The sequence below is a fragment of the Rhinoderma darwinii genome, chromosome 2 (assembly GCF_050947455.1).
Source record: "Rhinoderma darwinii isolate aRhiDar2 chromosome 2, aRhiDar2.hap1, whole genome shotgun sequence".
NCBI classification, from domain to species: Eukaryota; Metazoa; Chordata; class Amphibia; order Anura; family Rhinodermatidae; genus Rhinoderma; species Rhinoderma darwinii.
This window is the reverse complement of record NC_134688.1, coordinates 222,678,195-222,694,166: the sequence shown is the minus strand read 5'-3', so window position 1 is coordinate 222,694,166 and position 15,972 is coordinate 222,678,195. Positions and strand designations below refer to the sequence as shown.

Genomic DNA, 15,972 nt, shown 5'->3' with positions numbered 1-15,972 from the left:
ACAGGCTGCAGCATCACATGGCCTGCAATGTCATCCCAGGAGGCCGGACTACGCGCAGACAAGAGGGAGGGGTTAAGTATGAACTTTTTTTTTCCGGCGCCGCCTTGCAGCGGAAATTCCGCCGGAAAAATAGACCACAATGTGGTGCCATTTTCCGGACGCCATTCCCTGCGCTGTTCAGGGCTGATACGTTGCGCAGCTTAACGCAGTGTATAAGCACTGAATATGTTGTGTGTGTTCCTACCCTGAAGGAGCAGGGTGGGTCCTCAGGTGTTCAAAACAAGATCCATTCACAGCATTCTATCAATAGTTTCCAGTGTCATGGAAGCCCCCTTGCCGATAGACACCGTTTGTCCAAAGTACCCAATATGAGAGTTGTTTTTCTATAGTACAGAGAGTAAATACACAATACGGTAACAAATATATTCTAGAATGATGGTGGATTTTATAGTTAGTGCTGATAGTCAATGGCAATCATAGGTGGGGCTTTAATATCAGCATTGTCTGAAACATCTGACAAAGTAAATGAAGCCCTCTATATAATGTCACCAGTAATGTCAGAAGTTAACACGATTTTTAGCTGTCATTACGCTGCCGTAATATTGTATACTGTATATATTGTTGCTGGGGTCAGACTCCAAATATAGACATGCGTGTGAAGGCTTAGAACTGAAATTTCCTTTGTAAATAACTGTTTCTGTTCTAAAGCTTGCTGGGTTTATTTGTAAGTAGCAACACTCTCATACTAGTACTGCCAAGATATAAAGAGCAGTGGCGGATCATCATTAGGGAAGTTTGGGCAGCCTCCCAAGGACCAAGGCTCCCAGGGGGCCCATGCCCGCCCGAACCGCAGATGACCGCACAGGCCCACTCATGCCCGGTGGCGTCGCTAGCACCGGAGGGAGCCCCGGTGCTATCGGCAGCCACATTCACTTGTATCTGAGTCCTCAGGACTCAGATACAAATGAATATTATAGGCTGCAGGCCATGTTAGGGCTGCAGCCTATAAGGCGCTGGGAAGACTCCATGTGCAGGCTAGCATGATTTTGTTATGCCGGTCTGTGCATGCGTCCCGCCCAGTGGTTGCGCATGCGTCTGGCCAGAGCGGCCGTCACGGGAACAAGGGGGAGGGGAGCGCTTTGTGGCCCTATATACAAGGGGTGCAATGTGTGGCATTATATACAAGGGGGGAGCGCTGTGTGGCCCTATATACAAAGGGGGGGCCTGCTGTGTAGCCCTATATAGAAGGGGCGGAGCACTGTGTGGGCCTATATACAAAAGGGGAGCACTGTGTGACATGATGTACAAAGGGGAGCACTGTGTGGCACTATATACAAGGGGGAGCACTGCATGACACTATATACAAAGGGGGGAGCACTGTGACACTATATACAAAGGGGGAGCGCTGTGTGACACTATATACAAGGGGGGAGCACTGTGTGACACTATATACAAGGGGGGAGCGCTGTGTGACACTATATACAAAGGGGGAGGGCTGTGTGACACTGTACAAAGGGGGAGGGCTGTGTACCACTATATACAAGCGAAGAGGGCTGTGTGGCGCTGTCCACACGGGTATGTGTGTGGTGCTCTCTACAGGGGGGCTGTGTGGCGCTATTTATAAGAGGGGGAGGGCTGTGTAGCGCACTCTACAGTGGGGCTGTATGGCGCTATCTATAGGGGGCTGTGTCTAACGCTCTCTATGGGGGATGTACAGGGGGCTGTGTGTATGTGCTGCTTTACTTTACAGTGTGTATGGTACTATTATATTCAGGGGCACAGTGTTTGGTACCATTTTATTCGGTGTGTGGCACCATGATAATTTTATTTTCATTTATAGGTGTGGAAATGTTGGAAAAGTGAGGAGCCGAAGAGATCGGCAAATTCTGCAGAAATGGGTCATGGCCTGGAGAAGTCATCATGAACTCTGGACCGGATAGAGAAGAAAAGTGGGGGAAAAAAATACTAGAATCTGAGAAATTGTGACCTGTGAGTCACTAGATTTATAGAGTATGTGTCACCTCTCCTGACATGTTTATTATAGGAAACCCTTGTATTTCACAAAAAGTCTTTGTGCAGTCCAGGACTGATAGACAATTCCTATTGTCAGGAGGATGTGTCCCTACACAGTGTGATACTGTCAGTATGTAGGGACACTGCCCTGTGACAAGGGGAATCGTAACACCCATTTGTTAATGTTTGCACAAAAAGGTAGTGCGGCAGGGCAGCGATACGGAAGGGGGGCCCAAGTTTGGATAAGAGCCCAGGGCCTAGGGTCTACTTAATTCACCACTGCGTGTATTGCTGTCAAAAGTGTCAGCAAGACATTGCTGTTCTTCAAATGACCTTGCTATCCATGTAAAGTCCTTGCAGTCAGAAACAAGAAAAACTTCACCGAGAAAAGTTCATATTAAAAATTGTTGTGATATTCAAAGCAGTAAGCGGATGCCTGTTTTGCATCAATGTGTCTCAAAATTTGAATACATTGCACGGCTGTCTGACCGTTTTTCACCACCATTTGCCATCCGTTTTTTATGGACGTTAAAAAAATTGTTGAATTTTATTTGTTAGGGTTTTTTGTGTCCCAGCCACCTGAAACACCCCAGTGCTAGTAGATAGTGACAAATACCACTGTAGATAGCGGCACCCCACCTGCAGATAGCACCATCCCCCTATAGATAGCACCATCCCTTCTATAGATAGCGCCACTCCCCCTGTAAATAGCGCAACTCCCCCTGTAGATAGCGCCACCCCCTGCAGATAGCACCACTTCCCCTGTAGATAGTGCCACTTCCCCTGTAGATAACAACACCCCCCCCTAAATGGCACCTCCTTCTTATAGATAGCACCACTGTAGCTCCCTGTAGGAGCGGAATCCCTCTTGCTGGGGATTCCGCTCCTAGAGGGAGCCCCTGATATCTCTGTCCATATATGGACAGTGATGTCAGGGGCTAACTCTAAAAGTGGAATCTCCTGCCCTAGCGTCGGCAGCGCTGTGGCCGGGAATTCCGCTCCAGGAGTAGCCCCTGATGTCACTGTCCATATATGGATTGTGATGCCAGGGGCTTCTCCAGTAGCAGAATCCCCGGTTAGAATGTCTGCCGGGGATTTCACTCCTAGGGAGAGCCCTGACGTCAATGTTCATGTATGGATAGTGACACCAGGGGCTTCTCCAGTAGCGAAATCCACGGTCTGAGTGTCGGCCGGGGATTCCTAGAGAGAGCCCCTGATACTTATGGGGGAATAGATTAACACTGGTGTTCCATACGCCAGTCTTTAACTGTACTGTGCTAAAGTAAAATGTGCCAAATTTATTAAGAGGTGCACGTTTTTAATAAATTAACCACATCATTGCCTGTCTGTGCACCAGAAAATCAAATCTACACCTGCTATGAGCAGGTGGAGATTTGCACTATAATTACGCCCATTTCTGGCGTAAATCATAGTTAATCTGTTGGGTTGCTGGAGGCCCGACCCCTTTTGTTAAACCACATTAACTAGCAGCCAGAAAGTAATAAGCCACAGGATGACACAGAACCAAATTTAGGAGTCAGGCGAGGAGTTGATAGCAGGAGTAGGATCACCGGAACTAAGCGACAAATCGAAAGGGAGAGACAGGAGCAGTGTTCCCAATAAGGTGCGCGACTGTGCACCTTCCATGGTCCCCCCGCTCACTCACTTTTAAATCTCGCGCACTGTCACGGGTGGCAGGGAGATGCAGTGGCGTCACTAGCATTAGATGGGGCCCCGGTGCTAGCAGCAGCCACATTCACTTGTATCTGCGTCCTTAGGATGTAAATAGAAATGAATACTATAGGCTGCATGCCACGTTAGGCCCGCAGCCTATAAGGCACTGGGAAGACACCCTGCGCAGGCCGGTGTGATGACGTCACTGCATCACACTGGTCTGAACATGCGTCCCACCCGCAAGGCAGTGCAGGGCTCCGTCCCTCGCAGGAATGGGGAAAGGTAAGTACAATAATAACAGATAGAAAGCACTCACCGACTTTGCTACATATTTCTTTATTCAGGTTCTTGGTCAGGATGTGGAATTAGCCTACGGCCGTTTCGCGTGCGTACACGCTTTTTCAAGGCCCTGGCGTCACTTCCTTTTCCTGCTCTTTTTATTAAAAAATCAGCATAGATTATTTCGTAACAATTAATAATATTAATAGAAAAGAACAGGAAAGTACACCATATATAATACTGGGTGATACACCATAATTATATCAAACCGAAAATAACGATATATTTATTATTCGTTACATTCTTTTAAAATAACAAGGTTTATGTTATGAAAGCACTCAGGTCGTTTCGGTCATTAAGACGAGAGGTCTAGTGCCCCTGTCTGTAAAATAATCTCAGCCTCTTTTTGTAAAAGAGTTCTATGTCTATTTCCTCCAGACAATAGCGGCTTAATGTGAACTATGACCACAAAGCGCATACATCGTGCATTACCTGCATCTTTTTCCTGCATATGTTGTATTAACCTAGGACATCCTTCACCTGTGATTAATGATTTTATATGTTCACGGAATCTTCTATACATCGATCGTATCGTTTTTCCTATGTAAAATCTACCACAATTACAGATTACTGCATATACCACATACTGAGTTTTACAAGTTATCAATTCATTTATTTCAAACGCACAGCGCCCTAATTAAAGGTTCCTAGTGCGTATTACAGAATTGCAAAAATTGCATTGTCCACACTTATGATTACCTTTCGGTCCAAATGCTGATAACCAGTTCTCATTTCCTTTTTGGGAAAAGCGGCCCTTAATAAAAATGTCTTTTCAATTTCTACATCTACGAAAATATATTATTGGTTGTCTAACTGCGACCTCCATCAATAATGGGTAATTTTCAATGAAATGCCAATTATTTCTAATGCTACCACGAATCACATCACTCATAGGACTGTGACCAAAGGATAAAATGAACCGTTTATTCTCTTTTGCATTAAATTTTTTCCCCAATTTTTGCTAATTTATTCCTTGCTGATCTGGAAGAAAAAAATTATCTATATCCCTATCTAATCCCTATGCTAGGTATTTGAAATTATACCTGCGTTATATAGACTATATTTTTATAGTGTGGTCTGGCACGCATGAAAGATTTGTAGAATTTGTACAATATCTTAATGAAAATAGTATGAATATGAGCTTTACATACAAGTTTGGCAACCAGGAAATTGAATTCCTAGATGTATATGTAAATATAGAACAGGGCATGGTTCAGACAAGAAGATACCATAAACCAACTGCTACTAATACACTTTTACGGTATGATAGTTATCTGAGGCATGTGACTCAATCTTTACTATATGCTCAGTTTTTACGTTTAAGAAGAATTAATAGCAGTGATGCAAAATTTTATGAACAGACAGATGAGATGAGAAAAAGATTGGAATTAAAGCGATATCTGTCAGATTTGATAGGGGAAGCATTGAACAAGGCATGTAAAAATAAACAAATATCCTTATTACAGCACAATAAAAAGAGGAAAAAATTTAATGCAAAAGAGAATAAACGGTTCATTTTATCCTTTGGTCACAGTCCTGAGTGATATGATTCGTGGTAGCTTTAGAAAATATTGGCATTTCGTTGAAAATGACCCATTATTAATGGAGGTCGCAGTTAGACAACCAATAATATATTTTCGTAGATGTAGAAATTTAAAAGACATTTTGATTAAGGGCCGCTTTTCCCAAAAAGAAAAAGGAAATGAGAACTGGTTATCAGCATTTGGACCGAAAGGTAATCATAATTGTGGACCAGTGGCGTAACTACCGCCGTAGCAGCTGCTATGGGGCCCGCGGCATGAGGGGGCCCGTGTTGCCCGCCGGCACAAACCTCGGACTTCCGTGGTCTGTGTCGGCTGCTCCGTAGAAATGAATGGAGCGCCGGTCGCGCTTGTGCGCATGCGTGACCAGCGCTCCTTTCATTTTTATTGAGCTGCGCAGACGCCGGAAGTCAGAGGTTAGTCATGGAGAACTTGGGGGACTTTTGGTCCCCCGTTCTCTCTATCAATGGCAGAAATCACACATGTATCCCCTATCATGTGGATAGGGGATACATGTCTTTTGTAGGACACGCTGTAGGTCGCATTTTTTTGGGATGGCGGACGCTGTATGGCGTTCTCAACAGGGGGGGCTGTATGGCGTTCCCTACAAGGGGGGGCTGTATGGCGTTCCCTACAGGGTGGGGGGCTGTATGGTGTTCCCTACAGGGGGGGCTGTATGGCGTTCCCTACAGGGAGGGGCTGTATGGCGTTCCCTACAGGGGGGTGGCTGTATGGCGTTCCCTACAGGGGGGGCTGTATGGCGTTCCCTACAGTGGTGGGTTGTATGGCGTTCCCTACAGGGGGGGCTGTATGGCGTTCCCTACAGGGGGGGCTGTATGGCGTTCCCTACAGGGGGGGCTGTATGGCGTTCCCTACAGGGGGGGCTGTATGCCGTTCCCTACAGGGGGGGCTGTATGGCGTTCCCTACAGAGGGGTCTGTATGGCGTTCTCTACAGGGGGGCTGTATGGCGTTATCTACAAGGGGGGCTGTATGGCGTTAGCGCCATACAGCCCCCTCTGTAGATAACGCCATACAGCCCCCTGTAGAGAACGCCTTACAGCCCCCTCTGTAGATAACACCATAAGCCCCCCCCTGTAGGGGATGCCATACAGCCCCCCCCCCATAGTGGATGCCATACAGCCCCCCCTGTAGGGAACGCCATACAGCCCCCCCTGTAGGGAACGCCATACAGCCCCCCCTGTAGAGAACGCCATACAGCCCCCTGTAGATAACGCCATACAGACCCCCTGTAGATAACTAGATAACGCCATACAGCCCCCACTGTAGATAACGCCATACAGCCCCCACTGTAGAGAACGCCATACAGCCCCCACTGTAGAGAACGCCATACAGCCCTCACTGTAGAGAACGCCATACAGCCCCCCTGTAGATAACGCCATACAGCCCCCCTGTAGGTAACGCTATACAGCCCCCCTGTAGATAACGCCATACAGCCCCCACTGCAGATAACGCCATACAGCCCCCACGGTAGAGAACGCCATACAGCCCCCCCTGTAGAGAACGCCATACAGCCTCCCCTGTAGATAATGCCATACAGCCCCCTCTGTAGATAATGCCATACAGCCCCCCTGTAGATAATGCCATACAGCCCCCTCTGTAGATAACGCCATACAGCCCCCCCTGTAGATAACGCCATACAGCCCCCTCTGTAGATAACGCCATACAGCCCCCCTGTAGATAACGCCATACAGCCCCCCTGTAGGTAACGCTATACAGCCCCCCTGTAGATAACGCCATACAGCCACCTCTGTAGAGAACACCATACAGCCCCCTTTGTAGATAACGCCATACAACCCCCTCTGTAGATATCTACAAAGGGGGCTGTATGGCGTTATCTACAGGGGGGCTGTATGGCGTTATCTACAGGGGGCTGTATGCCATTATCTACAGTGGGGGCTGTAAGGCGTTATCTACAGGGGGCTGTATGGCGTTATCTACAGTGGGGGCTATATGGCGGTATCTACAGTGTGGGCTGTATGGCGTTATCTACAGGGGGGGCTGTAAAAAAGGCACTATCTACAAAGGGGGGTTGTGTGACACCCAGGGGAGGGGGGGCCCAGTCAAAAGTTTGCTATGGGGCCCAGTCTTTCCTAGTTACGCCCCCCCCCCCAGTTGTGGACGATGCAATTTTTGCATTTCTGTAATACGCACTAGGAACCTTAAATTAGGGGGCTGTGCGTTTGAAATAAATGAACTGATAACTCAGTATGTGGTATATGCAGTAATCTGTAATTGTGGTAGATTTTACATAGGAAAAATGATACGATTGTTGTATAGAAGATTCCGTGAACATATAAGATCATTAATCACAGGTGAAGGATGTCCTAGGTTAATACAACATATGCAGGAAAAAGATGCAGGTAATGCACGATGTATGCGCTTTGTGGTCATAGTTCACATTAAGCCGCTACTGTCTGGAGGAGATAGACATAGAACTCTTTTACAAAAAGAGGCTGAGATTATCTTACAGACAGGTGCACTAGGACCTCTCGGTCTTAAAGGGAATGTGTTGTTAGCAAAAAGTCAGGAAATATTATAAATTGGATTCAATTTATAATATTTCCCATGGCTGGTCACTAGATGGAGCAATTCCCAAAATTGCAGCATTGCATGTGGTAAAGCAACCACATTGCTTTATGCTACAAAATTGGGAAAAAATCCCTCGCTCTAGTGAGCTCTCAGAATCCCCCCCTCCTTTATCCTGGCTAGTGCCGGGAGAAACGAGGGGATTGAACGGTCTAACCTCCTACACTGTGTGTCGCCATTTTTTGAGCTATGTGCACAAGTCCGGAAGCCGCGACCGGAAGTAGTAATCTTACTGTCCGGCCGCGACTTCCGGTCCACAGGAAAATGGCGCCGGACGGCGCGCATTTCAAATTGGACTGTGTGGGAGCGGCGCATGCGCCGTTCCCACACAGACGGCGTACACCATAGTGTATGGAACGGGCCCCATTCGCAGTCCCTATGGGACTGGAGCTGCCGTATTCCATCTCTGTATGTGTCGTTAATTGACACATACAGAAATGGAAAAAAAAATGGCAGCCCCCATAGGGAAGAAAAAGTGTAAAAATAAAAAAAAGTAACACACAAACACACAAATAAATACAAACGTTTTTAATAAAACACTAACATCAAACTGATATAAAAAAAAAAAATTGTGGCGACACTGTTCCTTTAATGACCGAAACGACCTAAGTGCTTTCATAACATAAACCTTGTTATATAAAAAGAATGTAACGAATAATAAATATATCGTTATTTTCGGCTTGATATAATTATGGTGTATCACCCAGTATTATATATTGTGTATTTTCCTGTTTTTTCTATTAATATTATTAATTGTTACGAAATAATCTATGCTGATTTTTTTAATAAGAAGAGCAGGAAAAGGAAGTGATGCCAGGCCCTTGAAAAAGCGTGTACGCATGCGAAACGGCCATTGGTTAATTCCACATCCTGACCAAGATCCTGAATAAAGTAATTTGTTGCAAAGTCTGCGAGTGCCTCGATACTTTCTATCTGTTGATATCAAGTTGTTTTGTGCTATACTTGTCGATGAGCACCTCCGGGGCAATTTGACTGCTGTGATCCATTAGAAAAGGCCATTGAAACACTCCATTCAGATATTTATTGGTTCAACAGTGCCAGCCTGTTCCTTCTTCCTTCTATGTAAGTAAAATAATATTTTTTGGGGGGGCTATGTGGCATTATATACACGGGGGGGGATTGCTGTGTAGCACACTATATACACGGGGAGAGCGCATATACACGGGGGGAGCTGTTTGGCAGTATATGCAAGGGGGGGCTGTGTAGCAGTATATACAAGGGGGGCTGTGTGGCAGTTTATACAAGGGGGACTGTGTGGCAGTTTATACAAGGGGGGCTGTGTGGCACTGTATACAAGGGGGGCTGTGTGGCACTATATACAAGGGGGCTGTGTGGCACTATATACAAGGGGGCTGTGTGGCACTATATACAAGGGGGAGCTGTGTGGCACTATATACAAGGGGGCTGTGTGGCACTATATACAAGGGGGGACTGTGTGGCAATATATACAATGGGGGCTGTGTGGCAATATATGCAAGAGTGAGGGCTGTGTGGTGCTATCTACAGGGGTTGTGTGTGTGGAGCTATCTACTTGGGGTGTGTGTGATGCTATCTACAGGGGCTATGTGTGATGCTATCTACAGGAGCTGTGTGAGGCGCTATTTACATTGGGTCTGTGTGGCGCTATTTACAGGGGGTCTGTGTGATGCTATCTACAGGGGCTTGTGTGTGGTGCTATCTACATGGGGGTGTGTGATGTTATATACAAGGGGGTGTGTGATGCTATCTACAGGGGTGTGTGTGTGTGTGTGTGTGTGTGATGCTCTCTACAGGGGGATATGTGTGATGCTATCTACAGGGCGTTGTGTGTGATGCTATCTACAGGGGGTTGTGTGTGATGCTATCTAAAGAGGAAGTGTGTGATGCTGGCTACAGGGGGCCTGTGTGATGCTGTCTACAGGGGGGTGGCACTTTCTACAGGGGGCTGGGTGGCGCTATCCATAGTTAGGGCTGTGTGTGATGCTGTCTACAGGGGGGGGGTGTGATGCTGTCTACAGGGGCGTATGTGTGATGCTATCTACAGGGGGCTGTGTGTGGTGCTATCTACAGTGGGTCTATGTGATGCTATGTACAGGGGGTCTGTGTGTGATGCTATCTAGAGGGGGTCTGTGTGGCACTATCTATAGTTAGGACTGTGTATAGCACTATCTACAGGGGGATGTTTGTGGCGCTATCTACAGGGGGCTGTGTGACACTATCTACAGGGGGTCTGTGCGTGACGCTATCTACAGGGGGTCTGTGTATGAGTATCTACAGGGGGTCTGTGTGTGGCACTCTCTATAAGGGCTGTATGTGGCGCTGTCTACAGGGACTGTGTGTGACGCTATCTATAGGGGGTCTGTGTGGCGCTATTTATATGGATTGCGGTGTAAGAGAGGGATTCTTTCATTGATGCCTATAATTGATGTTTGTAACGGTCTATTTTACTGGTGTACTTGTAATATTATAGCATTTTAAAAAGTAATTAAAACTAATTTAAAATACGTTTTCTTAGTCTCTTATTTAGTACGCTATATTAGCGTTTACTGGGGATATTACTTTTGGTCATCAGATTGCCCACCATTGATGGAGACTTGCCCTGCTCCCTAACTGCTCCGCTCAGGAGCTGTCAAGACTTAGAGGAAACATTGGTCAGGAGTGTGATCCGGGAACAAGAACGAGAACAGGGTCAGGATCAGAGTCAAGAACAGAGTCAAATAGCAATAGGAACAATAGCCAAATAATGAATTTTGATCTGCATGCAAGGCAATGCAGGCTGATTCCCCTTTAAAAAGGCCACTAGACCTGACGTCATCATCAGGTGCAAGATGCTCCGATGCTGTTGGCCATGGTGAAGAGTATGCCCGCGGCCGGATCCAGCAGGGCTGCGGCTGACAGGACTAGAGGAACTTTCATGAACTTAGATGTGATCGATAACAGGTGGATCCTGCGTGTCAGAGACAGGCAGGTCCCGCTGTCATCAAAGCTGTCAGACCTGTTTACCTGACGGTTTCGGCAGATTCGGTTTTGAGCGCAATATACAGGTTCTAGAAGCTGTATCTCAAAAAGTACACTTTTCTTAAAAATAAACAAACAATTACTGAGTTGCTTAGTACCATGATACATTGTCTTATATATATATATATATATATATATATATATATATATACATATATATATATACACACACATATATATACACATATATATACATATATATATATATATATATATATATATATATATACATATATATGTGTGTATGTTCAAAGGTTTACATAGCCTTTAATGTTGACTAAGCCTTAGGATTATTGAAAGCAGAAAAAAATTATCATCTCGGAAAACCCCTCTAGACTTAGGGAAGCAACAAAGCAGCTCTAGGAAATATTGTGACAGTTTGAACAGTCTTACATTTCTGACTTTTTCAGTATTTATTTTTATATAATGTTCCATGTAAAGGGCAGGACTGTAAAGGCTATGTTCACACGGAGTATTTTGCAGGAGGAATATCTGCCTCAAAATTCTGTTTGGAAGTTTGAGGCAGATTTTCCTCTCCCTGCACGCCGATTTTCGCGCCGTTTTTCACCCGCGGCCATTGAGCGCCGCGGGCATAAAACACCGCAAAATACGCTTTCTCTGCCTCCCATTGAAGTCAATGGGAGGTCAGAGGCGTAAACGCCCGAAGATCGGGCATGTCTCTTCTTTTTCCCGCGAGGCAGTTTTACTGCTCGCGGGAAAAAGACGTCGACGCCTCCCATTGAAATCAATGGGAGGCATTTTAGGGCCGTTTTTGACGAGTTTTGCGACGCGGTTTACGCGTCAAAAAACTCGGCAAAATACTCTGTGTGAACATAGCCTAATAGTGGCATCAGTATAAAATAAATAAATATATATACATACATACATATTTTACACTTAGCTACATGCTTTTTATATTTTTTTAATTGTTTAAATTATTCTAATGAGATTGTTTGCCTTGTTTCTTGCACATGCTTTATAAACCTTGGATTGTGTATGTATCACCATGCTTGAAAAAATTCCTAATGTTGGATTGAAATGATGCACTTTTTCTATGTTGGCTTGAATAAAAAAACACAGTTTTTGATCTATTCTACCGGAGTGATGCAAGATTAATTTCTTTGGGAAATCGATATAGTCTCTGGATCTGGACTACTTGCTGGCACCCGTGTACATATCAATTTGACTGTGTTGGAGTGATGCTGTCTTTTCTGCTGGTATATATATATATATATATATATATATATATATATATATATATATATATATATATATATATACACACACACACACACACACAAAATGCATTTTTTTTTTGTCCTCTTGTCCCAAGGAAGGACCAATGATATTTCAGATATTTACCAGTTAGTCTGAATTTCTCATGTTCTTGCGCCTGTGATAATAGACAATCCTTATCCTTGCTTGGTCTGTTGAAAATTCTAGAGTGTGATGATTTATCCATTTTTGTCAGCAAGCTGTAAAACAGAAAGAAATGGTTACTCAGGGGAATGATACATTTTCTCAAACATTCTGCCTGGGAAATATTGAATATTTACAGAAAGATCTATCGACTGCTGAGGAAAAAGTATGTGCAGCAGACATATCATTAAAATCTTTACTGTCGACGCAAGAATATGATGATTACATGACCAAACTCAATATCTATCTAGAGAGGTTTCGGTCTGGTCTAGAAGAAACAAAACGACAGAAGTGGCAGAGAGATGTAGAGGACTATGCTAATGGGAATATCTATAATTGGCAAATAGAACAGAAGAATTCCCGCCGATATGTGGGGAATGATTATTTACAAAATAGACGCATACGAAATGACGAAAAACGAAGCGTCAATCCTATGGTGGAGAGAGAGGAACGAGATTTTTTAGGACAAGCGATGGACGGAGGACGGATGAGAGACACCAACGAAGAACTCGACGGGGGGGAAGGAAGCACTTCAGGAAACGTAAACCCCAAACAACCCAGGCTGCCCAAATCAGTGATGACCCGGACACAGTCTCTTCGCAAGATGGACTATCCACAGAAACACTAGTGGTAAATATTTCCTCTGTCATATTAACCAAAGCTCAATACACAGTACTCAATAAGGGATTGTCATTTTGCCCTACGTCAAAAACCGACTGGTTTGAATTAGAACTGGACCTATACAGGTTTTACCGTGCAATTAAATTGAAGGCATGGTTTGCAGAGCGAGAATACGCTCGCGACAATGATGGGATGGGGGAATTGAAGTTATGTGATTTTGATCTTTCACTTAAAAGTGATTTTGTGCCCTTTTGTAATTTACCAGCGATAGAAACATTTATTACAGCTGTGAAATTGGATATCGATAGTTTGAAGATGAAATCTAATACCCAGAGATTTAAATACCCCAACATGACTAAAGAGGAAATAGAGGCACTGGCAGAACTAAAGGGCAATAATAAGATAACAATCAAACAAGCAGATAAAGGGGGAGCAGTAGTAATCATGGATACTGAGGGATACATTGAAGAGATTAGGAGGCAGTTGCAAGATAGACAGGTTTATAGAGAGTTGATATCTGATCCTAAGTTTATCATAGGAGGAGTCATAGAGAGAACGTTAGAGGAAGCTATACAGAATAATATTATTGATAAAGATCTTAAACAATTTTTGACCGTGATACATCCAGTTACACCCATATTATATGTACTCCCGAAGATACATAAATCTCTTGTGAAACCTCCAGGTAGACCCATAGTTTCCAGTATTGGATCTATCCTGGGTAAAATCTCAATTTTTTTAGATAAAGCACTGCGCAAGTATGCCATTGAGGTCCCCTCTTATATCCGTGATACCTCTGACTTTCTACTGAAACTACGAGATATAAATATACCTGCTACAGCCCTGCTGTGTTCGTTCGATGTAGTGAGTCTCTATACATCGATCGATCATGACAGAGGGATTTCATCAATACGTAAAACCCTGATAAACAGTGAATATACACCTGCCTGTATAGAGTTTCTACTTTCTCTGCTGAATATTGTTCTGAGACATAACTATTTTTTGTTCCAGGATCAGTTCTTCGTTCAGTTGAGGGGTACGGCGATGGGAGCCAGTGTGGCACCAACGTATGCCAATATCTTCATGGCAACTTTGGAGAGAGAGTCGGTTTATGTATCCCACCACTTCAGACGGGTTCTGAGGTGGTGGAGATACATAGACGACATCTTCTTCATATGGCTGGGGACAGTTGAAGAACTAGATTTGTTTCATAAATACATGAATAAAATAGACAAGGATGTACAATTCACTTTGGTACAATCGAGTACTTCAATACAATTTCTAGACACCACAATCAGTAAAATTGACACAAGATTAGCGTCAGATATCCATACAAAAATAACAGATAGGAACAATCTTTTGAGATACGAGAGTAGCCACCCAAGGAGCTTGGTAAAGGCATTACCTTATAGCCAACTACTAAGGGTAAGGCGAATAGTTGATGGAGATGAAACAAGTAATAAGAGACTAGATGAAATGGGTAATAAATTCACCAAACGAGGTTACCCTAGGAAACTGATACAATACCATAGGGACAGAGTCACGAAGTCTAGTAGAGATGAGCTCCTTTCCACACAAGGATCCGAAAAAAACAAAAAGGATAATAATAGGAGAATACCCTTTATATCTACATACAACGAATCAAGTAAAGACGTAGCAAAAATAATCAATAGACATTGGCCGATACTTAACAGTAACTTAAAGTATGTCCCTGAGTTCTCTGTACCTCCACTTTTGTCTTTTAAACGATCGAGGAACCTGAAAGATAGGTTAGTAAAGGCTGATGTTGGCACGAACAAAAAATCAACACAGACGTTTTTTGGAAGGCAGAGATTGGGGTGTTTTCCCTGCCTTAATTGCGTAAATTGTAAATATTTGGTCAAAGGAGAAATCTTTATTCACCCTGTAACTAAAATGGAATTCAGAATCAAACACTTTCTTACCTGTACATCTGATTGGGTCGTTTACATGATACAATGTCCGTGTAACCTTTTGTATATAGGAGAAACCACTCTTGATTGTAAAACACGTATGAATAATCATAGGTTCACCATACGCAATAAAAGGATGGATTTGCCGGTATCCAAGCATTTTATTGAAGCGAAACATACTGAAAAGGATTTGCGTTTCAGAATTATAGACCATATTCCCAGACCTAGACGAGGGGGGGATAGAGTATCTTTTCTGAAAAAACGTGAGCTAGAGTGGATATACAGGCTAAACACACTACGTCCCTATGGACTGAATGCTGATTTTAAATTGAGTGGTATAGGATGAGAGGCGGTTTGCCTATTTACCCTGCTTTGTACTCTCCATTTCAGGCTGAAATGTATATTAGACAGAATGTATACATTATTCTGTTTAACTTAATGATCTATCTTTTATGTTCTTTGTTTATTGCAGATCAACTGTGAAAACTCACCTAGCACGGATCCCCTCATTAGAATACCATGCGTATGACTAGAAGAATCGAGTAAATTGATCGTTAGTCTACTGTTTATTCCAAATAATAATGTGATGATTATTCTTGATAGAACAGCTTTGAATTATAATTGAACCGTAAAAATTAACACAGAGTCTGAGTCTGGTATGGGACAGGAGTCCTGCTTCCAATCCCCATTTCTGAGAAGTTATCGAGGCTCTTTTTGGAACTACACAGGCACGATCTGTGTATAACGGATCGAGCTTTGTGGTATGTACCATCAAGGGTGAAATGTCTCCGTTTCTATTGGAGACTGT

The 15,972-nt window shown here is 43.9% G+C and overlaps 1 protein-coding gene across 1 annotated transcript in view; it reads right to left on the bottom strand.

The window, feature by feature from the left end:
* The window catches only part of LOC142741794 (uncharacterized), a 659,023-nt gene that overhangs the window by 42,409 nt on the left and 600,642 nt on the right, over positions 1–15,972 (bottom strand). The window contains exon 100 of the mRNA XM_075851126.1: positions 8,828–8,854. Coding sequence (XP_075707241.1) covers positions 8,828–8,854 — 27 coding nt within the window. The remainder of the gene's footprint in view (positions 1–8,827; positions 8,855–15,972) is intronic.